The sequence below is a fragment of the Pipra filicauda genome, unplaced genomic scaffold (assembly GCF_003945595.2).
Source record: "Pipra filicauda isolate LSUMZ 115617 unplaced genomic scaffold, ASM394559v2 scaffold68_size4259465_pilon, whole genome shotgun sequence".
NCBI lineage: Eukaryota > Metazoa > Chordata > Aves > Passeriformes > Pipridae > Pipra > Pipra filicauda.
The window spans coordinates 3,560,518-3,586,112 of NW_024104853.1; the positions used below are offsets into that span (position 1 = coordinate 3,560,518).

Here is a 25,595-nt window from a genome sequence, read left to right on the forward strand (position 1 = left end):
AAAACAAAACAAAACAAAGCAAACATTTTCTAAAGAAAACCAAGAATCTACCATACGCAATATGAGTAAATCCTAATTTGGTTCTACAGCTGCTGCTTGCACCAAACCCCAGTTTGAAATAAATGCTACTCATTTAAACATAAATACTGTTAAAAATGAACCTCAGCTCTAAAATAAAGACTATAAGATGCTGACTGTACAAAGACTGTAAGATACAGAGGACCCAACCTTTAGATGAGGCACTTGAAGTCCTGTCCTGTTCTATGGGATGTTACTCGCAGCACTACTTGCAGGATAAAATATGATTCAATCCTGTACATCCTCGCTCTTCTGTTCTTAGACATGGGCCTTATTGCTTCCTCATAAAACCTTGAAGGCATGCTATGCAGTGCAAAGTTACACACTGGGAGAAGCAGTTTACAAGAGCAAGAACCTCTAGTCTAAGGAAGGCTTGCAAAGCAGTACCCTATCACTGTGAAAAAGCACAGTATATGGTCTGGTCTTTGTGAGACAGCAAAATCTCTTCATTTTCCCTCTTCATTTGGGAAGAACAACAGTCTAGTTTGCACTGCTCTACATTCCATAAACATGAGGACTAAGTCTCAGCTCTACTGACATATATTATGGAGGACCTCTTGTCCTCTCCTGTCCATAGAGGAAAATAAGTCTCAGTTTATTCTCAGAGATTAATACCAATTAGAAAAACAATCCTAGCTCTATAAATTATCAGGAGTTTGCTTCAAACACTGAGTCTGCCCAAGTTATCACAATTGTTGGGAAAGTACAGATCCAAAAAGAGATAACACAGCCCAGTGCCTTTGTTGAAGTGAATCTTATCATAATGATCTTTTCTATTCAGTCACTCCCCTAAACTCAACAGGATCTTTTATGTAATTTCCTAACACCTTCTGCATTGTGCAGATTTTATAAAGTCACATACATGTCATCATTCATTAAAATATGGAAGCCAGCAAAAGAAACTATAGTGTTGGATGCTGGTATCAGGCAGGTAATCTGAGCTGCTTTGAGGTCACTATTTTCAACCATTCCTGAAAAAGTGAAGATTTTTTCCTAAGGCCCCTGTTTGCCACTGTTCTTTTCATCTTCTTGTTGGCTTTCTGCCTCAGTGATGCACTCTGGCTCTTCATATTCTAGCTTGGTTTGAAGCACCACATGATCAGTTTTGTCTAGCCATTCCTAGGAAAATTAAAATATTGGTGTTGGCAGAGATGAGATATCAATCAAAAGAAACCTGGTTGTAAGACACTGATTTTCCTTTCATAATGGTATCTTTCCAGGATAAGCCACAATGGAGAAGATGAAGAGGAAGCAATAAAGACAAGCAGGACATCAGATAAAAGGATGGAAGAAAGACAGAATGGAAATAAAACAGACAGAACTGCATACAAATTCCACCTGATCTCGAGACCACGTTAAATAGATATTTGTATTTAGTCAGGGCCTTTTGAAAATCTGAATGTGTGAAATATCTGGTGCTACCTCCTTGACAGACTTATGCATTCTTTGACGCAAGCCCTGACTTAATCTAAATTAAGACTGAGTTTACATGGAGATTTAGGCAACATAGCATATCTGTATTAAAGCTTCAGTATTAATTTGAATTTGTACCTTTCCTCTTCAGTGTTAGTTTAAAGCTACCATATACAAAAAGTTTTCAGCTTGTTATGGAAAAATCATTACTGCTCTTTGATATTGTCATTGGGTTTGTCAATGTGAATATTTGACCTGTTTCCCCTCAGAGGAAACATAGTAATAATTAAGATAAACACTAAAACAGCTAATACAGAAAACTACACCACATAGGTGATGCCAGGGACTCATGAGAAACATTAAGAAAGCAAAAACAAAAACTGTAATCTATTCATCTGTTAGCCATTCTGTGTCTAATAGTTTGGTGACTATGCATCTCTATGGCTAAGAAAGGATGCTTCCTACTGTGACTGATGCCTCCAAAAGCATGAAGTGCCACCACTGGCTCAGCACTCACTGGCTCAGCCATCACTCTGTCAGCACTTCACAAACATAAAGGGTAAGACCAGGCTGAAGCAAACTCCCTGACATATCATGTGCAGGAATGGATGCAAACACCACAATGTCATCACACTGGATATTGTGCCTCTGGACACCTGTAAATTCTTCTCCAGCAGATTCTGTCTTTTATAACAAGTGTCTTTTCACAGTGCCAAAGCAGCACTACATTGATTATACGAGTCCTGGTATTTGCTCTGTGAATCTTCTTGGTGATACTGCTCGAGGGGAAGGACTTTAGGGCTTTTGTCTTGGGTCAGAGTGCTTGTGCCTGTGACAGGGTAAAAATCGGTAGCTACTTTTAAATTATTCTCAACACTGTAGAGTTTACAGCCCTGCTAAGGTGATGCTTACCTGGAAGTTTCCATTATGATCATTTAAGAGATCAGCAAATATGTATTTTGGATCTGGTATAGCAGGCATGACTGACTTCTGAAGCCTGCAAAAAGTAAAGAAAAATACAAATTGATGTTTCATTATAACATAACCATTCATACAAAAATCCACTTCAGTGCAGTTCTGTACCCACAAATATATTTTACATGAGAGTACTCTAGTCTTGATTTCTTTTAAATGTGTTCTAAAGTAAAAAAAGCAGTTATAACAGTATGATAACACCATGAGGCTAAAGGTACTTTTTCTAATAAATTTTTGACCCAACCCCACTCTAGTAAAATCTGGACTTAATACAAACTTCCAGCTAGTCAGCAAGTGCCATTCTGCTCTATGCACTAGTCAGAGCTTTGCATTTTCTGGCCACAGGGAAGATGGTGCAGCAACCAGCTGTATTGGCTGGCTTAAAGAACACAAATGTAAATTTGAAACACAGAAGCATAGGAGAAAAAATGCAATTTATGATCTAAAAAGGTGATCGGAGTCCCAAATACTTTCATCTCTGAAAATACTGCATATTTAGCCTTTTTTTCCCCTAAAAAAAGCCAAAATCTGAGGCCTTCACAAGTTTCATTTGTTGTTTGGTAGTTGTTTTTTTTTTTAATTGCAAATTCTAAACATGAACAGCATCATTCAGTTGCAAATCCAAATATTGATATTGTCTCATTAAAGTTGAATTGCACTCAAGTTTACTTTATCCTTCTGCAAACAGACATTGAGTTTGATGAAGACTGACAAAAGAATGTCCTTTCAGAAGAAGTAACTAAAACTATTGACTTCTCAGGATTTAACTATATTTCTAAAAAAAAAAAGAAAAGAATTTAAGTGGAAGAGACAGAATTATAACCTGAAACATAGTCTTTTACCAGAATTATTTTGGTTTTGAAAATTAAAGGCCTTGGTGTTTGGAAGGCCAGAATGCATTATTCCTCAAAGAGTAATTAAGCTACTGACTTTTACATCTCCACAATGACTTCATTTATCCAATAGGAATTTTGATTGCTAAGACTTGATCGTGAATGATAGCTATATTTTTGTGACATGTTAGTTAGTAGCAACCAACAAAACCATATTTACCTCTGCCGTTTACAAAGAAGAATCAGGAGGATAATCATCATCAGAAGTACTGCCAGTAAGCAACTTAAAACAATTACTGTGTTTGACTGAGATGTTCTATCATCATCACATGAATCTAAGAATAATTACAAAAACAGTATGTCAAAAAATTATTTTTTGCTTTAACAATAAATGTTCCTAATCATGCTAGAATATTAATTTTTCTTTAAAAAGAAGAAAAAAAAACGCAGAAAAGTTTTTAAGAACAAATAAAAGAAGTTTACTTGTTCAATTGATACTGAAAAGAAAACCTATACTCATCCAAACCTTTCAACAAAAGAAAACTGTGCTTTTATTTATCTAAATTGACCTGGACAGGACAAAGGAGTGAGGTTATAGGAAGGGTAGATGCATTATGAATGAATCGAGTATTTCTTCTCATCTTCATGTAGCACTATATCTGATGAGAAACTTGTTTAAACATGTCTTAAAATGGCTCTTTGTGGTCCCTTTGCAAACACGTGTTTCTTCTTCCCAACACCCCCCACAGCAACTGTTATCTCCCATGCAGGAGTGTCCTGGGAAAGGTGTCCCGAGGTGTCCCATTGGTCCTTTGTTTAACCCCTTCCTATTGGCTGTTGACCCCTTACCTGATGGTTTCTTTTGTGTGACCCTGAACTTGTGATTGGTTCCCCTTTGACCCTCCTAAAAGCTTTATAAACCCCTTCCCAACAATAAACTCTCTCTTGCCTCCTCTCCACGCCCGGTGTGCTGTCTCTGTGCCTGCCATGGAGCCACGTGGGTGCTGGGGGGAGGGGAGGGCACCTCTCCCCTCCAGGCTCGGGGCCTGAAAAACCCTGTGTCTGGAGTCCCCCTTCCCCGTCCACCAAGACGTCGGAAATGGTTCTTCAGACGGAGAAGGAACTAGAGCTGGGCTCCCCCACGTCGTGGATGGAGAAAGGGACCCAGAACATCTTCATCATACTGCATTGACAGCGATAAAGCAACTTTGTGCTAAGTTCTGTATTGCATACATCTACTCACGATCACTAAAGCTGCAAATGCTATTTTACATGAAGCCTGAATGTCTTATCTCCCAACAGAAACCAAACAAACAAATCCAGCAAACAAAGCGCCAGCAAATCACAAGAGCTAATACCCAGAAAGTAACTAGTGGCAGGACAACATCTAATATGCAGGAATCAAAAAAAAAAAACAAATGCATTTGTGCATTTTTTGCATGCCAAGTATTCTACTTGAAACTTTTGTAATGCAACCTCAAAACTCTGCCTCCTACTATTAACCTTCTGGTCTCCACATAAATACTCTTAAAAACTAAGTGATTATTTATATAGAAGCAACTGCTTAACCTGTTCCATCTGCCTGCCCTGTTCAGCTTGCCAGGAAGCCACAAGTCAGGTTGTGACCCCTAAGTAAGGTTTTCAGAGTTTATGAAATTTCTTGAGCCCATCTTTGTCCGTGGCTTGCACTGATGTTAGATTCGGAGTCAATAATAACTTGCCCCAGTGAAGGGGCTATGTCAATGTCACTTCTGATCCAGGGGCACCCAGAGTCCCTGAACCATTAGTCTGTCTCCTCTGTGCTTTCCTTCCTTGCAGATACCTGCTGGCAGCCTCCGGTCAAATGGTTCAGGTAGGGCTGATCTGTGGTCACCTCTCAGAGGTGCATAGGAAGACAAGGTCCTCTGTGTTTCCTTGGAGGCAATTACCAGACACATCTGAGGACATCCTTGTAGGCTCACAATTTGCATGGTGGAGGCCAGCACTGTGGCCACTACTGCACAGGGTACACATACCTATGCTCCAGGATTTCATCCCAGCTTTGCATATATAGATTTTCTTCAAGAGATCTAATAGCCCATTGCATTTTAGAGAACTCAGATCTTGGTACACTGGACATCTGAGTGTCTCATAATTGTGATAAAGCCTAGCAGGTAGCATTTTGTGCCAGCTGATATAATACAAAAGTGTTAGTATGGTGTGTGGTCTTTCCTTTACTACAACAAATCTGGGTTTTAGTTTTGGTAGTCAGTAGTAAAACTGTTTCATCAAAGATCTAATTGAAATCAATCACATTCAGATGTATCTGTCTGGTGGGAAAGCAGTTCTCATACTGCCTTTACTTCCATTTATTCTTTTTCCTCATCATCCCTTCTGTTTTGATCCATCCAGCACCTATGAACACCAGACTTCTGTGACCTCTGGTCCAGTAGTCCAACTGGATATACTTTCAAAATAAATTGCATTCAAAAATGGGGCATCAAAGGTTTGCTTAGGGTTTGGGTTTGTTGTCCAAATATCCTGAGGGCACCCCCCACAACACCCACATTCACAGAACCCCCATGTATCACATCACTGTTACTGAGGGACACTAGACACTCCAGTAACACAAATAATAAGAATATTCTTAACTTTGCTGATTATGACATAAATTGATTGCTTTATGGGCCATCAGGAACAAAAGGGACAGAGTTAAACATGGGCAATTAGATACCCCCATGAACTTTCTTTGATAACAAAAGATGGAGCACAATAGTGCAACATTCATTCACTGTGTGTTCCCAGCATCTTTTGCAGTCTTCCCTTCCCCCTTTGCACTTAGACAATACATATATATATGTGTGTGTATATATGTGTGTGTGTGTGTGTGTGTGTGTGTATGTGTGTGTGTGTATACACACACACACGCACATATATATATACATATATATAAACTGTTACCTAATAACGTGCCATTCTTCCAAAATGTTTCTGCTTCCCAGTCACTGCTGTAATTAACTACGTTGCAGTGGGGTACTAGTCTCTTCAGTCTGACCCGGAAAGAATAGCATTTCCTTGAATCAAAGCCTTGATCTCCAACACGGCAACATCTGGAAGTTCTGGACTGAGAAGGAAGGTGTATTGTTGTTAATTCTGATTTTCAAGGCAGTGCTTCAGAATGCTACACTCAGTCATGGCCACAAGACAAAGGATAGACCAACCCAAAACCTCAGAACTGAATGTTGACTTCTCTGCATTTCAAGGAATTCTGTTTCTTGATTAACTTTTTACTATTCATATCTATTCCACTTTGTATGGTATTGAGTTGAAAGTCAGAACAACCATTACGTCGTGCACTGTGTTACATCTGCGTTTTTACAAAATACAAAGAAACTTCGATCCACAAAATATTTACAAGTTATGTTTGAAAATTGAAAGATTTAAGTTGATGAAATAATATTTTGAAATACTTAGCAGCTAATTTGAAAATAAATAAAAATCCCATGTAATTTTGGTTTTTTCACACTATTTCATTAGTTTTTCTTATTTTTCTCTCTTTTGTCTACTCTGCTTTCTTCTTTTATCTTTCCATACTCTTTTATTCTGAATGTGAGACTTTTCCCTTAGATTGTCCTTAGCTCTTTGGGTAGCAACTGGATATAACTCATAAAGTAAATTATTTCTGGCATTGCAGGAATCCAGGATCCTAAAAATTTTCTGCTACCAGCCTTATTTGAAAATATAGGACAGGAGAACAATTTGAAAACAACTCTATTTCACATTCTATGGAGATGCTATTCCAGCTCCTTCCAATGTTGATTAAAAATGGGGCATTCAACTCACTTGCCACTCTTTGTCAAACGTGCTTTTGTATTGAAGCTCAAGTCTCAAGCACTTCACAGCTCTCTCTGGTTTATTACAGCTCACAGTAACTGTGTCCTCTTTCCAGAAGAAGGTCACATTTTCTGGTGGATTGGGTTTTACTAAAAAGAATAGAAACAAATTTTGCTATAAACTCTGAAAAAGAAGCACCTCCCACTTAAAATTATTGTTGTTCCTTCCTTGTCTCAGTTTCCCTGAATAGTAATTGGAGAAGGTGGCCTTTCTTCTTGTTGGATTTGCTTTTGTGGCTGATCTCCCTATTGACCATCAGAGTGGAGCCTGGCACCACAACACTGCTCACCATTCGAGGTGCCACATTAAAGGTGGTTACTACCTCATGTCAAGAACCTATTGCAAGTGCTTAAGAAAGGACTCCAGTCTCCTCATACTCCCTGTAATTTAGAGAAAGAAAAAGGTTTCTTCATTGGAAACAAAGTGACAAATTCGGTATCATAAAGACTCCAAGACACACCTGTGCAGCTGCTGGAGGCTCTGTGGGATATGGTGGGGCATCTGCAAAAAGCACTGGGTTCCCACCTGAATCTACCCATCAGTCTTTTTTACAGGTGGTTGGAAGACAATGACGTGGTTTGAACTACACAGATGGTTAATCTTTAGTAGTGGGAAATGAAGGGGTGAGAAGATTGCTGCCTGCTTTCTCAGTCCTAGTTCCCTTTTTGTATTATGAAAATGCTGCCCTCCTAATTTAAATACTTTAGTCTGGTGCTTGATGTTTTTTCTTTGTTACCTAACCCTTTTGAAATTCATTTTATTATCAGTGGGTGTTTAATAGCCAAAATTTGAGGATCAGTCTGCAGTTTTCCAAAATTTAGCAGATATTGTCAGAATGACATACAAAAGTATTCTCAAAATTCAATGCCTTGACAGATTTTTGTTTAATCTCTTTTGCTGAAACATTATAATCAATTTGGAATACACTTTTTTTTCCAGATAATTCTTCATTGTATATTTTCTACGAGATTTGTATTAGGAAAAAATCCTTCCACTTTAAATGCTGTAAATATGTGAAATTCCAGAAGATTTTGATAAACTAATCTCACACTAGACATGAAATATGTATTTGGGGGCAGGAAAGATTTAACAGAAATAGGAATATCATCTCTCTGCTAGTAGTAGGATGTCCCTTTTACTCTGTACCAGAGCCACTCAATTAATTTCTGTTGATATCTGATGAGGGTTTTGTGACAGCAGCTTTGATAAGAAGTTGTTTGCTGCCTCATATTGCATGGAAGATGACAAAATAACAGAAGGTTGAAAATATGAGAAAGATCATAATTCTAACAGTCAGCACTAAGACAAAAAAACTATGAACTTTTATTAATTTTCCTGATGCGATTACCGAGCAGGCCTGCACTAGACAAAGTACACCTACTTTTTTTTTTTTTTGTATTTTTGTTCTGATTTTGAAATTGTATTTTGTGACAAATCTGACTGTCCTGTGCTATCTCACTTAACTTCAGCTGCAGGCTGTAACTACTGGTGACAGCAAGGGAAAAAAATCAGCATGAAATAAGTACAATTTAGTTTTGACACACACACAAATAACATTTTATCTGCTAATATAACTGATTTATTCTCAAACTCAGACAATGGAGAATCAGTGAGGGTACTGGGACTATCAAAGTAGTTGTGACTTTGCATACTTACTATAAAAATCAGATTTTAATTTTTTAGAAAAAAGCTCTTCACTTCCGTTGCTGTTCCTAATAGAGATGGCAAGGGTGGGTCCTTCTGTCTTAAAAAGACACCCAAAATTATAATCTTGATCCAATAAATATGTGGGACATGGTTTCCAAACTTTGTGCTTGCCTTCATCAAATCTATAAATGAAATAGTATTAGTAAATGGAAAACTTACCAATTAGCACATGTCAATTCAATTAATTTTTGTTACTGTTATTAATTTTTCTTCCTTCTTTTTTTTTTTCCCCAAACGTTCCTACCAAGGGAAGTCTGAGCATGGAATTTCTTGAAATGACAGATTTCACAGCGGTGTGAGGGAATTCATTGCTCAAAACTTATTGAAATTCTAGCCCTAGGCTTTGATGCAGTCTGACATAATCAAGTTTCCTTCATGCTGTTGTTTTCTAATAAGAGAATTACTTGCTCAAACAGATACTTTTGTGATTCTGTTTCCAAAAATGTACTGCAAAAAGTTCTTTCACATGTACTACCCAATAAGAAAAGATCAAGCATTATGACTGACTTTAACTAAAATATTAAATTTCTGTTAGTCATTAATTATGTCAGTCATTAATAAAGAAAATATACACACATATGTGGAAAACCCACTTTCAATACTGTAATAAGCATTAGCATTTAGCACAATGGCAGAAGAGAGACAAATCTTTCACATAATATCTGTGGTGACAGGCTACTCACCAGGCTTGTTGATTTGTACACTTCTGTAACAGTTTGAGAATATAAACAGGTTTCATGCTGGATATTAACAAATGTTAAAACCCTTTTCAGTTCACAGAAGACTCAAATAGACTTAGATATTTCAGCCTTCCAAAGCAAACCCTTAAAAAGAGAAGAATAGGCATTGACAATACTCACGTGTAAGAAAATGACACATTCTCATTGCGAAAAAGCTCTCTTGCTGCCCATGTGATCTGCATCTTCTCATTATTGAAATTGATTATTTTGGTCTTGATGGCATCTTCCAAACCTGCCCAGGACAATGACAGAGAATATGGTTTCAGGAGTAAGTATGGAAAGCATGCCTTGATATTTATAGGTAACCAGTATTTCAAAGATATGTATGCAGTAGTACCAGGTGATCACAAAATAAGAAGACATAAGAACTTCTAAAATACAAGGAAACAGTAAAATAACCTAGAGAGATTGAAATTAGAATTTCAGAATAGCAAAATGAAAGCCTGCACAGCAACACCAGGGAAAGATTTGGCCCCATGGTCCCTTGGCCCAAAGATGTATACTGGGCCACATGTATGCAATGCCTATACAGGGCCTATACAGGGCATGTATGCAGGGCCTATGCCTTAAGGCCAGCTTATCCCCATAATACCTACTAAGGAAAACTATTTGGGAACTAATGCTATATGGAACCTCTGTGTAAACTGCCAAATGTTTACTGTAAGAAATAAGGAACTGACACCATTGGTCCAAACCAGTCAAGAGCCATAGGAATCCGGAGCAGGTCAGCACAAGTAAGGGTATTACATATTTGATCTATGTGGTTCTGGCCAATTCCACCTTCAATACAAGTGTGATCATTTAATGTTTTTTGACTGTACACAGATATTATTTCCTCTCGTGATCATTTCCTTGTTACAGTTCTTGCTAGGGAAACAGGTATTTTAATTCCATGTCCACCAGGATTTCACCGAAGATAGAACCTGGCATTGAAGAAATGGAGAAACTAAGAAGGCAGAAGGATTAGAAATCCATTCTATACTGAGGAGGAGGACAGATTATTTATTTTGTATTCCAGAAGATGTGAAATTGTATTTAATTTAATGAAAAAGATAGAGAAAGTTTATCTTGAATACCAGCAAGAAACCACTTGAAGGAAAAAACTGCAGACTGCTATCTCTAGCCATGAAGTGTCTATCACTAAAAACCTTTGCTGGAATATTCCTGCCTAGGAGGAAAATATAGGATTTTAGTTTTGATTGCTGTTTACATTTTATGCCACTCTGGACTTTTGAAGAGGTTTGCGGTGGAAAAATTTTAAATCATTTCTTATGAGCTTTTCATCACATCCAGTTGTTCTGATTGTTTCATGGGAATCACACATAGCTATTCTCATGGTTGCTATCTTTTGCTCCATAATCGATATTAAGAATGTGAGAAAGGCATGTGAGTTCAAGTAAGCATTTTGCCTATTTTTATGCCTATATCTCTATGTCTAGATATTTTATGACTACTCTAGTTAAAGTTAGTCAGAACATTTTTGTATAGATGTATTTGTATTGTAGTACATTGTTTTGTCAAAATTATTCAAGATGGTTATGACAGAAATCCAGGAGATACTGGGTAGATGTAGCTGCAGGTTTCTGCTATGTGATTCATGGAGCTCTGGTAAAAAAGATTCTGTTCTTATTCAAAAGAAAGACTTGAAACTAACTCCTCCAGCTCCTAACTAATGCCTGCAGGCTTGTTCTGTATTGTTTTCTCAAACAGAAAATCTTGTGTGTCAGAACTACTACAAGCAGAGACAAAAATAGAAGCTAAGACCCTCAAAAGGTATCCAGCCATTTCTACCTCTGTTACAACAGACTACCTACGTACCTCTTGTTTCCTAAGTTCTCAAGCTCTTTGTAAGTCTGTCCACAGGTCAAAGAGATGATTTTTTCTTCAACTAAAGCCACCAAGAAATATGACGGCAGAGTGTCTAACAGTGGATTCTTGGTCTGCAATTACACTAATACTTCTTAACTTTTATGGACTACATAGTTGTGCTCCGCAATATTGTAGTGTAACTGAAATCCATATGACTTCTTGGACATATTTTCTATAAAGGTAGATAAACATATATTTAATATAGATTTGAATGTATAATTACATGTTCTCCCTCTCTAAGTAAAACTGACATTTTAAAATCAAATATAAATACAAATAATATAAATAAATATAAATATAAATATAAATATAAATATAAATATAAATATAAATATAAATATAAATATAAATATAAATATAAATATAAATATAAATGTTAGTGAATGGAGAATACTGTACTGTCCTGAGATAATTTTTATGAATTTAGACCAAATCCTTTCAATTCCCTCTAGAAGCAACAAAATATGTACTTTCTACTTTTTAATAATTAGTCTGATTGCAGATATTTTTGCTTTGAGAAAGAATTACTAATGATCATTCTTCAATTATGAAAATAAACCCAGGAAGAGTACTTGCTTTCTTAATTACATATTTTCAAGGATAATTAAATTCAAAATTAATTTCAATGCTGTTTCTATGTGTAATATAGTTTGGCACAATGACAGAAAGCAAAATTCTGTTTGTAGGGCAAGGTTTTGAAGAATTTTTCAAATCAAAACCAAGCAACGTTCTTCAGTTTATTCTCAGAAGGCGGCTTAACATCTCTGCAAAGAGCTGTGCACACTCATCTTCCTGCACTTTGTGAAAATAATTGAAATAGCCTATGTGCTGAACTGAGGGGAAGGCTGTCTCACCTACAGGACAGCAAAGAGAGTGGACGTCTGAGAGTCCCATCTTAGGTGCAGCCAACTAATCTAAGATGTGCCAGGACTCTTACCAGATGAACAGTGTCAGTTCCAAACCCTCACTTGGACTTGGGCAACTCCATTGAAAAATATTGCAGTGAATTTTTCATTATTTGGAGAGTGAGCTCAACAACCAGAGTTTATCCTATTGCTCTCCAGTTGTGAGGTTGCAGCTGTTGGCCCAGGATGTGAAAAATCATCTTGCATTGATTTCTAGTGGTCAGCAAATGGTGAAGGTTGGGTTTATATATGACTGGTCTCATGTTGCTCAGTGGTGTCAAGCTGCTAGTATCTGCTGTTGAGCTGCTAACATCTGTAGACTGAAGGCAATTGTAAAGCAAAGAGACTACTTCACTGGTGAAAAGTAGGTGTTTGAAGACATCTAATATCAGTAAAGGTTTTGGGGGATCTTGTACAATTTGCTAAGAAAAGCAGCTCTAACCATGGAATCATGGAATCATAGAATCTTCGCGTAGCCTGGATTGAAGGGGGCCTTAAAGATCATTTAGCTTCAACCCCCCTGCCATGGACAGGGACAACTTCCACTAGACCAGGTTGCTGAGGGCTTCATCCAGCTCGGCCTAAAACACTTGTAGGGATGGCACATCCACAGCCTTTCTGGGCAACCTGTTCCAGTGCCTCACAGTAAAGAATTTTTTCCTAATATCTAATCTTAACCTACTCTCTGTTACTTAAAGCCAGTCCCCCTTGTCCTGTCACTACATGCCCTTGCAAAAAGCCTCTTTCTATCATAATCACTCTGAGGTATTCAGTCAATTTGGTCACAAGGGCTTTACAGGCGTAGAAATAAGGAAGGAAGAGGGAAAAAGGAGTTTATAGCCTAAATAAAAAATACCATTAACAGAAGAGAAGAAAGGAGAGGAAATGATTGTTTTAGGTATCTCAGAGAGGGAAAAACTGCAATGCTGAGTTTTATCCCTCCAAGTTCAAAGTGCTAAAATAATATTATACTGCTGCTTTTTTTTCTGAATTTCTATCTTACTGGGAAGTATAACTTTTTTTTTTTTTTTTGTAAATATGCTTATAGGGAAATTGTTGGAATTAGGAGAGATAGCATTGGTTCATTAACTGTGAGAGAGAACGCACCGAAATTTTTTATGTAAATTTTTTTTCACACACCTGACAATAACTATGGTGACAATATTTAGACTGAATTTGCTTCTCAAATAGGTGATGTGTGATTGGGAATCTTCTTGAACCTGCGACTATCCCGCAACCTGCCAGCAGAGAAGTAAAAGTAGAGATTTTTGTTGTAAGCCACCTTTCCATCTCTGCGCAGGCCAACTCTTGAAATCCTTTTTCAGGGCACCACATTTTCCCTCAATACAATGCAAAAAGGACACCAACACTAAAAACTTGATTTCCATAAAGTTATTTTAATGGTGTGTTCAGTCTCTTCAAACTCCGTGTGAGTTAGTTGAGATAGGATTGTCTCTAGAGAAGGATGATAACAAAGAAACCAGAGGAACCACATGGAATTTCCTCACATTACAGTAAAAAAGTAAAAACTGAGGGTCTGATCTGACTAGCCAGTTCAACAAGACATCATTTAATTCTGAACTTTAAATAACACTCATTATTCTCTATTTTTTTCATCTGTACTATAAATCTGCACTACTTATTAGAGGCTGCAATTCAGAGATGAAGACTAAATCTTGGGTTTGGCAATGAACATATTTCAGATGACAAAGAATATTGGTTTGGGTCCAGTCCTGCAGAGACTTATTCATGGACTTAACTTTATAACCTCTGAGTAGTCCACTTGACTTCAGCAGGATTAGTCAGTGCGCATCAGCTTAAAAACATATATAAATCTTTCTAGGATCAGAATATTTTTTTGCCAAAAATACCTACATATTATGAATTAAAATGTGATTTTAACATATAAATATAAACTCCCAAACCTGCACTTATTTGTGCACTAAAATAGAAGGTAATGCAATATTAAATTTTTTAACAATAAATAGAAACAGTTAATTGAAATAAAGAGAAATTGTAATAAACTATCTGGTGATATATACATATTCTTTATATATATTCTCTATACACATTCTTTCCTGTGCTCTAGTTTTTAAGGGCTTCATCAGAAATCAGTCTCAAAGTAATTAACTAGGTATGTAGGACAGAATCTTAACGATTTTTTATCGTTAAAGACTTTATTTCTAGAGCTCTAGTCACAATTTTCTACTGTGCATCCCAATTTCATGGGGTTTATAGCCTTTTTGAATGCAGTATGGCTTGTATTCTGTGTAAATTTACAGTAAATATTTACATGCATTGTTTTTTGCATTGTTTCAAATTATAATGTGTAAATGTTGCATAATTCACATTTCAACAAGAAAAGGTGCATAGTCTAATTGAGGTTTTTAAAGTTTGGATTAGATGGACATCAGATCCTCTGAGGATATGCATGGATTTTCCTTCTGGTGATGTTTCCTTTTCGGTAACTATACACCTATACTTCTGCAGGCAAAATCATTCCTATCTTCTGTTAAAGGAAACAGAACAGAGGGGACCATTTCTCTCCCTTTATTTGTTATGGAAATTTTATGAATTCAACTGTAACATCATGGATCATTCTCAGCAAATGTGCCAGATCTTCCACAGTAGTTGCAATTATTTAAGGCCTTCTTCTAATTATGATCCTAGAGGCACAAAATACAACAAAGCAACACCTTTATAATTATTCTTTCTATTATTATAATAGATAGGTGAAAAGGTCAAAATATTACAAATAAGGAATCATTGGGCTAAAAAATGGTGGCAGCAACTTTCTGTCTGAGCATGACCTGCTGGTCTAGTTGGTATGCAATATGTTACAGTGCTGTAGGACACATACTGGTGCCCTGGAGCAAGAGCTTCAGAGAGAATATCCAAGTCTACCTCTTCCATAAAACCAGACAGGGATTGGTAAGGTTATGCACAAGACTTTAACCTCACTGGCACTGCTGGGCACCTAATTCGTCTCAGGACAGAGAAGTATGGAAAATACCACGGTGGTGTGTGGAGAAAGCACTTCTACAGGGAAAAAAATTTCCTTGAGCATCAAATTATGAAGTGCAGCCATAAGCAAGGGTATGAGCAAGTACGTTCCATCTCCAAACCACTTTTCAAAGTTTATTACTGAGAAAAAATACTATTGAAGGGAAACATGTAAAAAGGCTTAATGTCATGGAATAGATAAAAAAAAAAGAAAAAGGAAAGGCAGAATGTCAATCTGCAAAGATAACAGAATGGAACACGCATGTATTGGAACATTTGCAACCTCATTGATACATAACAAAGAAGAAAAACCACTTTTGATTTCCTTACACTGATGAAACCTGATAAGTAATCACATGTTGAACTTCCGCATATTACAGCACACTGTACAGAAACTACTGGAGAATAAGACCCAGATCTGAACCTATAGTCTTTATTTACTCTCAGTACTACTGATCTATGAAGAACAGTTTCTTTTTTTTAACTGGAACAAATTTAGGCAGAAGTGCAACTCATCGTGAACATGGCTGCTGAATTGAATGCACAGGACAGAGGCTGAACAGAAAATCTCTTTCCAAGAACGTAACAAGACAGAAAGGAAGAATTCTTTATATACATTTTGAGACATAATCTTAGAGTCCATCAAACTGAGTGGTTTGTTTCGGTTTTTTTCCAGAAGATCGCTTACCTTTGCTAAGCATTATGACACTTTGCATCATATAAGCATCACAACTGAAATTTTCAAATTGTGTTCTACAAAGCCCTGCCATCAGTACAGCATGGCTCTAGGTGATTACCATCTCAGGCCAGGGAAGTCACGTGCCCTCACAGGACAGCCAGTGACTCACAGGAGCAATTAACCCTGAAAAATCAGGTGGTGCAGTATTGTTGAAAATGGTACTTACTATGGTGGAACAGAGAGCTGATTTATAGGTTGATGAGTTTATAACTTTAAAGCACTTCTTTTTCTTTATAAAATGAGTGACAGAGAATTTGCAATGAATTAAAAAGAGTGAAGATTAGATTATTGATGTAAGTGTTGGGCTGTATGCTAGATTCGTGTAATGATCCATTTGCCTTTGGTAAGCTCCAATTAGTGGCATTGCAGACAACTACATGAAGTAGAGATCTTATTTATTGTCTTTATCATTTTTGCTGTCTAATAATACTTTTATCTTGATACTTTCTCAGGAATAAGATATTGTTAGTATTTTCCCATAGTGTTCATTCTTTAAGGGTACTAAGCATGGAAGTCTTACCTGGAGTGTGTTTTATCCAATGTTTGTTGAATGTGAAGGCTAATCTTTCTTGGATGAAATCTGCACTGTTATAATATATGTCTTAGAAAGTAAGTAGTCATGCTTAAAGAACAAACACGAGTTTAGCAAGATCTGCCTTCATTTTTAATTAGAAAACCTCCATAGAAATCTGTTATTACATTTATTTTTTTCTTAAGAATCCACTTTCATTTCTGCTGGATATGAATTTTTTTTTATTCATTGTTTTCATCAAAAAAGTACTGAATATTGTAACACATGAGGTAAAGTACACACAGAAATATTGCTGGCTAATATATCAATTTCTTAAATAAATATCTTGGGATTTAAACTTACCAGAAGACTGTGCTTGAGAAGCCACAAGGTTGCCCAGTGTGATGATCATTGAACACGCTTGAAAGATGAGTCTCATGGTTGGAGTGACACAACAGACTATGAACACATGAGTAATTGTAATTTCTGGATTTACTATTTGATCACTTTATATCAGAGGCTGGAAGGAACTGGAGGAAATGACTGCAGGAAATAAAAAGTTCACAGATATCTAGCTACAGATAGATCAGAAGTGCAGGACCTTCTTTATACTATGTAACAAAACAAAACAAAAAAACTGTAAAAATTTATTCCTCAGAATATGAGTATTACTCTTGATATCTTTATCTTCTCAAAGCTGTATCAGTCAGAAGTGACTGATCCAAACAAGGACGAGGTTGCTGTGCGTAGTTATGACTGCATAGAATAACAGAATCAATCACAGAATCACAGAATGGGTCTAGAGCGTTGAAAGGGACCACACTGGAGCATCTGGTCCAACCTCCCTGCTCAAGCAGGGTCATCCTAGAGCACATGGCACAGAATTCCTTCCAGAGGGTTCTTGAATATCTCCAGTGAGGGCGGCTCCACAACCTCTCTGAGCAATCTGTTCCAGTGCTCAGTCACCTGCACAGTAAAGATATTTTTCCCCTGGACTATATTTTTCTTCCAGTGTCTCAAGTAGGGAGGGAGAGTAGAAGCTTTGTCAGCAACACATGGTACTAGGTAGGAAGCTGGATCATGGCTGGGAATACACCCAGAATTGCTGCCAGGATTTCTTTCTAGGCTTGTTTTCATTCCTCTTAGAGCTTTTCCTAAAATGTTTACTGTCCTTTTTAACCCAACAGTACTATTTGTCAGATGAAAACCTTTTCAGCTTTTCGCATATTCAAAGTCTCCGGCTAGGTAACATGATATCAGTTTTGTATCTGGCTATTTATTTTTCTTTGGTTGGCTACTTTCACTATCTTATCCATTGCTTGTCCCAGGAAGACCCACTCAAATCTCAGTCATTCTTGGAAACCCCAGCGCGACTGTCTGACATACATACAGCATTCGGTTAACTGTCTAGCCCGTGCTTTGATCAAGTTCCTCCAGGGAGGCATTAATTCCTGGAACTAGAATAACAAGCAACACAAGAGTGAAATTCTAAACTAGGTCATAGGTGATAGATAATGGAAAGCTGAAATTGCTCACAGTTTCCACAGTTAGCATCACAAAAGCCAGTGAGATACACAAACAAAGGCAAACATCCCAAATCCTTTGGTTCCCCAGGACATGGCAACTCCCATATGTCCCTGTTTAGGTTAAAAAACACATTTTCCTTCCAAAACACAAGAGTGTGATGGAACTGAATTTGTCCCTGTCTGCTTTTCATACATATAAAACACCCTGGACTACAGACTTCCTAAGGCAGACCATTCTTTGGAGGAAACGGGTATGGAAAAATAATATAAAAAAGAAAAGATATCTAAAATACCCTCTGGACTATAATTATTCTGATTTTGAGACACTTCCTCTAAAGTAAGGTCTAATTCTCAAGTGACAACAGTGCATTTTCACTCACCATTTCCTTCTACCAAGTATTTTGGAACCAGAAGTAATCATTCCTCCCACCAGTCTCAACTTCTTTTTCATATACTGAGGGCCTCTTGAAGTCAAACAAAATTTCTCTTATTATGACTTTTGAACCCAAACCTAAGGCTGAGGTCTTGGGGAATAAAAAAAAAAGCAACAGCTGGGTAAAAAAAAAAACTGCTTGCATAAAACTGATGCACTGTCAAACTATTTTTGCTACTGCTGAGAGAAACATTAGATTTGGCACTTGAGGGACAGAGGGCCTAGGCACTTCCCACCTCCCCCCCCATGCAGGTAGACACTGGCCCAGCCACCTGCCTCAGGTTCTGCTTACTAAAAGCCATCTCTGATTACCTGGTTTGATTTTTTTCATGAGCCCAGTCCATGAACTGGAAAGCTGCCTTTCCCGTGAGCCACGGGATCTGTTCTTCCCCAGGACTTTTTCTGCCTGCCTGCCTACAGGAGTGTGGTTGATTAACTTGCCCATATCCTGTTGGTCATTGCTCCCAAGAGGACAAGGGCAGAGCATTGTCACAACGTATCCCCTCTTCAGGGCTCACACACAGTGCAATGTTGGCATGTTTGGTCTGAGCAAACAAGATCCATCCTAATAGTGTAACTTCATGCAGGAACAGGGAAAGCAAAGGGTGAGGGTGAGCTGAAAATCAGCAGCCACGGCTTCTGATGATGACTGCCAGTAGAGAAAATTCTTAGCAAGGCACAGAGATGATGAGGACAGTGCAAGTAATGCAAGTGAATTAAAAGAAGCCCTTTTGACTTCATTTTGCATCAAAACCACACAAACATCCCTTGGCCCTCTGCCAGCTCCTCCACCCATAGCAGCAGCTCTTGGGTGGCTGCACTTGCCAGCTGCAACCTCCAGCACCCTCACTGACTTTCCTCAGCTTCCTTCCTCTCTTTTTATTCCCCTTTCTATTATTTCATTGGTGTGTTAAATGGGTCTTTGATCACTGCAGAGTTCAGCAAAGCAAATTGTCTCAGTTTACTTTTTTCTTCACTTAGAACCAAAACAATTAATAGCCTGTGAGTAACTTTCATTTAGTGTTGCTTACTTACTCATGACCTTGGTAACAGACTCCATATAAAACCCTGCAAAATAACAGGGTTTACCTCTTTTTTTGCAGCAACAATCCCTTGTAGTTTTTAGCATTAACAAGGAACAATTTCAGTGTGCTTTGAATGAGTGGGATAAAGGGAAGAGTGACACATTTATCTAAAATAGTGAGTCTCATCACCCCCTGACAAATCAGATGAGTTAACTTGAGACAGTGCAGCCCATTGTTGTGACAGAACAACCTGATTCTGTGTTTTAACTAGCTACAAAGTGCATGTGTAAAGATCTCTACTGCACTCTCTGGACCCTTCTTCTACGCATGGGAAAAGCTATGGGGAGTATTTCTCAAGCACCTCTGGCGTTCTTAAATTCACATTCTTGTTCAATCACTTTAAAAAGTGTCACTTGCTGGTCTTTCCTTTTATCATCATGGCTTGGCCTTTCCTAGTGTTTTTATGAATAACAGGAAAATAATGAAGGGAAAAAAACAAGCAAAGATGGCAGGTGGCCTGCATGGATGGGCAAGGAGCTCTTATTAGAAATCAGATATGAAAAGGAAGAACACAAGAGGTGGCATCTCATTGACCTTGCAGGGACAGGGTTAGGAAAGTCAAAGCCAACATGGAGTTGAGCCTGTTAAGGGATGTGAAAGGCAATAAGAAAGGATTCACAAGTACCTAAAACAGTAAAACTGAGGAAGACCATGGATCTGCTGCTGAATGAGGCAGGGAGCTTGATGACACAAATGGTACAGAAAATGCTGAAGTACCCAGTGCCTTCTATGCTTCAGTCTTTACTAACAAGACCAACCTAGGCTTTGACACCAGCGGAAAAGTCTGGAGCCAAGAACATTCAACCTTAAGAGACAAAGACCAGGTTAGTGAGCATTTTATCAAACTCCATGTCCCTTAAGATTACATAAAATTAGGAACCTCAAGATTTAATGATATACAATAATAATAAATAAAATACATAAATACATTATTACAGTCCTGTAATGTTATGAAAGATTAGAGGGTAAAAATAACTTCTGTGACTTTCAGTTAATCTCCTTGGAAGAAGCCTGCTGCTTCCATCTCCCATATTTTGACCTATTTTTGAAATTTCCAATCCTCTGGCACTTTCCTTTGCAAAATACCCAACACAGCCTTGTTCTTTCCTGGTAAAAGGCAGGACTTCTGTCATCCAGGAACAATCTTGCATTGTAGGCAAGGGGCTTTATTCCCGTATCCTAAAATGGTAAAGAAGCTGAGAGGAATGCAACCTGAAAGGACCGTGAACATATGTATGGGAAAAAGTTGTGACTTATTAAAGAATACATAAGCAATAATAGGAAATTATGGTGCATTACATGGGAGAAGACAAAATGTAAATATTCATTTAGGAATTAATTTCTAGAAGAAAATATGTTTTACTAAGGTGAGTACATCCTTCTGTCTATGTATCTTCCCATCTATTTAAAAAGAAAAATAAAGCAAGGGAGAAAATAAGAATCCTCAAACTAGTTACTGGTGTTTCCATTGCTAAAAAGAAAGAACAAGTAATGGAGCCAATACAAATCTAGTAATCTTTCCTTCTCCCACCATAAACCTATTTCATCCCATGTATCTCACTTCTCCCCAAGCCTTCACCTACTGAGTGTAAGGGGCACAAGACCACATCAGGAATAAGTCAGGTTATTATTTAATCTTTCAGTGTTTGAACTACTTTTGAATATGTTCAACAAAACATGCAAGGCAAAGTGGTAAAACACCTCTTAGAAATCACAGCATGAATAGAGAAGATTTGGTGGTTAAATAACCATTTCAAGACTGGATCATAAGTTACTCAATAACTGGGGCTGCTTTGCCAAAATTCTGACCTGCCTTTCAAGTCATGAGAGAAATAGCACTGTTTCTAAAACTAAACTTTCATGTCCCACACATAAGGAAACTGCACTGACCAATTTATTGCAGAGGTTCATGGCTATCACTGTTGTCATTTCAGTTTCTGGAGCCCATAATGGCATTTAGTTCTCATTTAGCAAGCTCATGTGAAACTTAACTTCAGTGGAAGTTAAGATGTTAGAAAGTGTAAGGGACAGAAAGAATAAGATTTGTTCTTGATTTGCTTCTGTGTTTGCTGAGAATAGATACTTGTCTCTAAGGGTGACGTGAGGGATGAGCCTGCAAAGGAAACAGGTGACAGCCAACAAGGTTTTGGCTGCAACATGTGGATTATCTCTAGGGTACAAAGAAGACAGGGCACCAAACAGACACTGATTTAATGTTGGTGTTCTTGTAAGGTGTTGAAGGCTCCTGCACATACTGGTGAGTCTCAAACAGTCAGGAAACTCTGTGAAGTGCACCCCGGGATTTCCAGCCAGCTTCTCTCCCCCTCCTCCCCTGACTGCTGCAGACAGTGACAGGGAGGAGATAAGGATTCAGTTTAAGAGCTCTTCCGGAGAAGCATCTGCACATGCAGTTATATAGGAGATACTGAAAGCAAGATAAGAATATTAAGAATGATGTTTTTCCATACTACTTTTAGCTTTGTACAAATCCAGTTGCTTTCATGTATTATGACTAAATGCAGTTGATGGATTTTTCTGCTGCTGGGTGCCAAATTTTATATTGAGTCAAATTAAATTATTGAAATATATCTATTTTCTTGTTTACAGCTGTTTGGACTTTCCACTGGAAAAGGCCAAGTGACAGACTGTTCCTGCAGCCTCTTGTGTGGCTTCAATGGTGCAAGCTACAGCAATAGCAAATGAATGTTCATAACCTTCCAGCTAGCAGTTCATTTCAAGAGATTGGGATCCAGTTCCAATATGTACTGACTTACCTTGAAAAAACCAAAACCACCACATTTTACTCACTGATGATATTAAACGCTGTTGTTTTTTTCAGCAGCTTGCCAAGAAGAGGGTGTGTTGGAACAGGCTAAGTGCTTTCCACACTTACTATCTGTGCTCAACCTAATACCAAATGTTTGTGCCATGTAGAAAAAAAACATATTTAGAAAAAGAAAAAGAACATAGTGTAAAACAATGCTAGATTCAGTAGTCAGTAATCTCAGATGTACTGAGATGACTGCAGATTCTTTTCTTTGGAAAGGATTTTAATCCTTGTCTCAGGTATTTGTTTTGAAAGATGCAAGTACCACACTGATTTAATTTGCCAGGCAGATTATTGAATTTACTTCTGCATTTTTTTTTGGGGTAAGATTAACTCTTCACAAGAATAAACTGTCCAAAAATTAAAGCATACTAGCAGTTACATTCTTCTGAAACTACTGAGCAAGGGATTCCAGGAACATAGGATTTTATTATTCTAACTGGAACTGATCTCTGTTGGTATTTTCTTATTGAGAATTTTTATTTGCTATCTCATATCATTGCATTTCTATTCCCACATGGACTTTGACTGAGAATCATCACTTTTCACCTCTAACATGCCTAAATTCAATCACAGAAAGATCTGCAAAGCTGTTACTTGGAACTGAGCCCTGTGAACCTGTGATACACTGAACAGTTCATTCTAATTTTCATAGCAGATTAATTCTCTCATGAACCAACTGAACTTTCTGTTCCTGAAAACTCCCACATTCCACCATTGTTGTTGGCACTGTCCTAAAAATGTTACAGATTGCAATCACTATTCGAATATATTTTAGTGCTCAAGTTTATATCTTGCACAAAATCGGATAACATGAAAGATATTTTGAACAGCATTCCCTTGATCTTGAAATCAGATATTGGGTTAATTTAAATTAAGATTAAAATCAACAAGTATTTTAGGCCAGTTACAGGGCAGTGCAGGAATCAGAATATGAGAGCAGTGGACCGTGAAGGAGGATCTCCTTATGCTTATGTTACTATCAGGAAAAAGGTATACCTCGGTCACAGTGGTGGATTTGGATCCCTTATTGAGTCAAAGGAAATACAAGCAGATACTTCTGTGCAAATAGCACAATGCACTGCATAAGTAGCTACAGATGGCAACTGTCCTTACTTTTCCAGGGTATTTAACACTAATGGGTTTTGATAGAGTATAAACTTTGGGAAGGGCTTTTGAATCATACTAAAACTTTGGAGGACCCTGAGAAGAGCTATAGATTTGCTGTTACAGTTTATCTAGACAAGGTTTGCTCTGAAGATTTTTATCTGCACTGAGCAGCAAGCAGGAAGCAGAGATCCCTGATCTCACAGCCCAAGGAGTCACCTACAGCATGTCATCTGAAAAGGGAGATAAACAAGGCATTTAAATTCTGCTCTTGCTCTAGGAAGATCATATTGCTTATTTTCTTTTCTTCTTCACCCAATCCTTTTAGCATCAGCTATTTGAATACCCCTCCCAGAACAGGCATATTTCCACATTAACTTTGCCTGTGTTTTATGAAAGGTGATTTCAATCTGACTAACAGCAAGTACTTTTCACAAAAGCCTGATGTGATTCTTAAAACGGAGCAGACGAGGCACCCTATCAAGTGCCCAGCTCTCTGAAGCATTGCTTGAGGCTGTCCAAGAAGGAGCAGAGCTTCTTCTATAGCAGCAGGCTGGTGTGAGAGCTGTCATTGCTGGGGGATCAAGAGAAATCATGCTCCAACGACAAGCAAGAGCTGGGAAAGTTTCCAGCATTTGGCAAGCTAAATGCAAGCAGTTTTGGACTCTGATGGGTCTCAAAGGGATTTTAGTAAGTGAGAACTCCTGAAAATTTGGTTCACAAGCCAGCCAGGTTTGATATAAAATAAGTGAAATATCAAAAGTAAGATTTTCTAATATTCACAAAAGAAACACGTAAAATGACCACTTTTTATAACTTATGCAAGAAATTGTGCCCCTTATATGTTAAAAATAAGATCTTTTGAGGCATCCTGAACTACACACGCATCTTTCCACATTGTGTCAGGGACAAGGCAGTTTTTCATTTACAAACAGACATAATAAAATTATTTGTGTCTTGCAGGCAGCACAAGAGGAAAACAAGCAAATGGTGTCACCTGGCTTTGGGCTCTGTTTCTCATGTCCACTTCTTCCTGGATCATGGGGGCTTCACTCTGCTCCCTGTCTCTGTCTTCCAGCTCAGGGGTGTTTCTCCTTAGGTCTTGCTATTAAAAACTGAGTTCTCTCCTGGTGTTTTAATGCTTTTGAGCATATGTGTGTGTGTGCATGTGCACATGTATATCTGTATGTATGCCTTTTAAATAAACAGATACATAAGTAAATACATGTATAATGGTAGCCCATGACAGGTTATTGCTATACAGACATATGAACATATATAAACACTCATGTATTTTATTATTTTACCCTGGGATGAATCATACACTTATTGTTCATATTTCTAGATCCAATGAAATCAAATTTCAAAAGTGATTTCAGTATGCACCTCAAAATAGTGAATAGTTAATACCCTCCACTATCCTGGAAGTCTAATATAGCAGTTAGTCTGCCTTCCTTGCTCGCTGCCACTTGTTAGAGTTTTTTTATACTTTTTTATATATATGTAAACTATATACGTTTTAATATTTTTTATATCTATATGTGAATTATGCACACACAGAGAAAGTGAAAGAACTCACATAGAATGTGCAGTCTCTGTCTACGCAGAAGTGCCTTTGGACGATGGACTTCATACCTTAAGCATCACAGATTGGACTCAAAACTGGTACTTTTTTCTTAGGTTTGCCCAGATGTTAAGCACTAGTTGGCAAGTGTCCTCACTTACTGACTGTGCCAAGGGAGGTCTCAGGGAGGCAATGCTGTCAGCTGACACGAGCCTCTGCCCAGTGCTCCTTGAGACCCCATCCCATGTGGGGTCAGGAGCAGGTCTGAGAGGGTGAGAGACCTAGTGTTGCACTCAGGCTTCAAACAGGGTCTTCCACTGGAGGACACAGCCATTTGAACATGCACCTTTGAGTGTGAGATCAGGGATGAACTGTCTGGGGATAAAGCTCTCCACAAACTCCTTAAG

At 37.8% G+C, this 25,595-nt stretch overlaps 1 protein-coding gene across 1 annotated transcript; it reads right to left on the reverse strand.

The window, feature by feature from the left end:
* Positions 1-1,071: 1,071 nt before the first annotated feature.
* On the reverse strand, positions 1,072-17,085 carry CRLF2 (cytokine receptor like factor 2). Its single transcript, XM_027726377.2, has 8 exons — positions 17,010-17,085; positions 9,740-9,851; positions 8,829-9,001; positions 7,122-7,261; positions 6,240-6,402; positions 3,520-3,634; positions 2,404-2,488; positions 1,072-1,197 (listed from the first exon to the last, which is right to left on the reverse strand). Exons 1-8 carry the CDS (start codon positions 17,083-17,085, stop codon positions 1,072-1,074), a joined length of 990 nt encoding a protein of 329 aa, XP_027582178.1.
* Between the last annotated feature and the right edge of the window lie 8,510 nt (positions 17,086-25,595).

Coding starts and splice junctions, on each gene's coding strand:
- CRLF2 (XM_027726377.2), bottom strand. CDS start 17,085: ATGAGACTCATCTTTCAAGCGTGTTCAATGATCATCACACTGGGCAAC. Junction 7,262..8,828: donor ATTAAAATCTGATTTTTATA/GTAAGTATGCAA, acceptor TATTCTTTTTAG/TAAAACCCAATCCACCAGAA. Junction 6,403..7,121: donor CGTTTGACAAAGAGTGGCAA/GTGAGTTGAATG, acceptor CTTCCTTCTCAG/TCCAGAACTTCCAGATGTTG.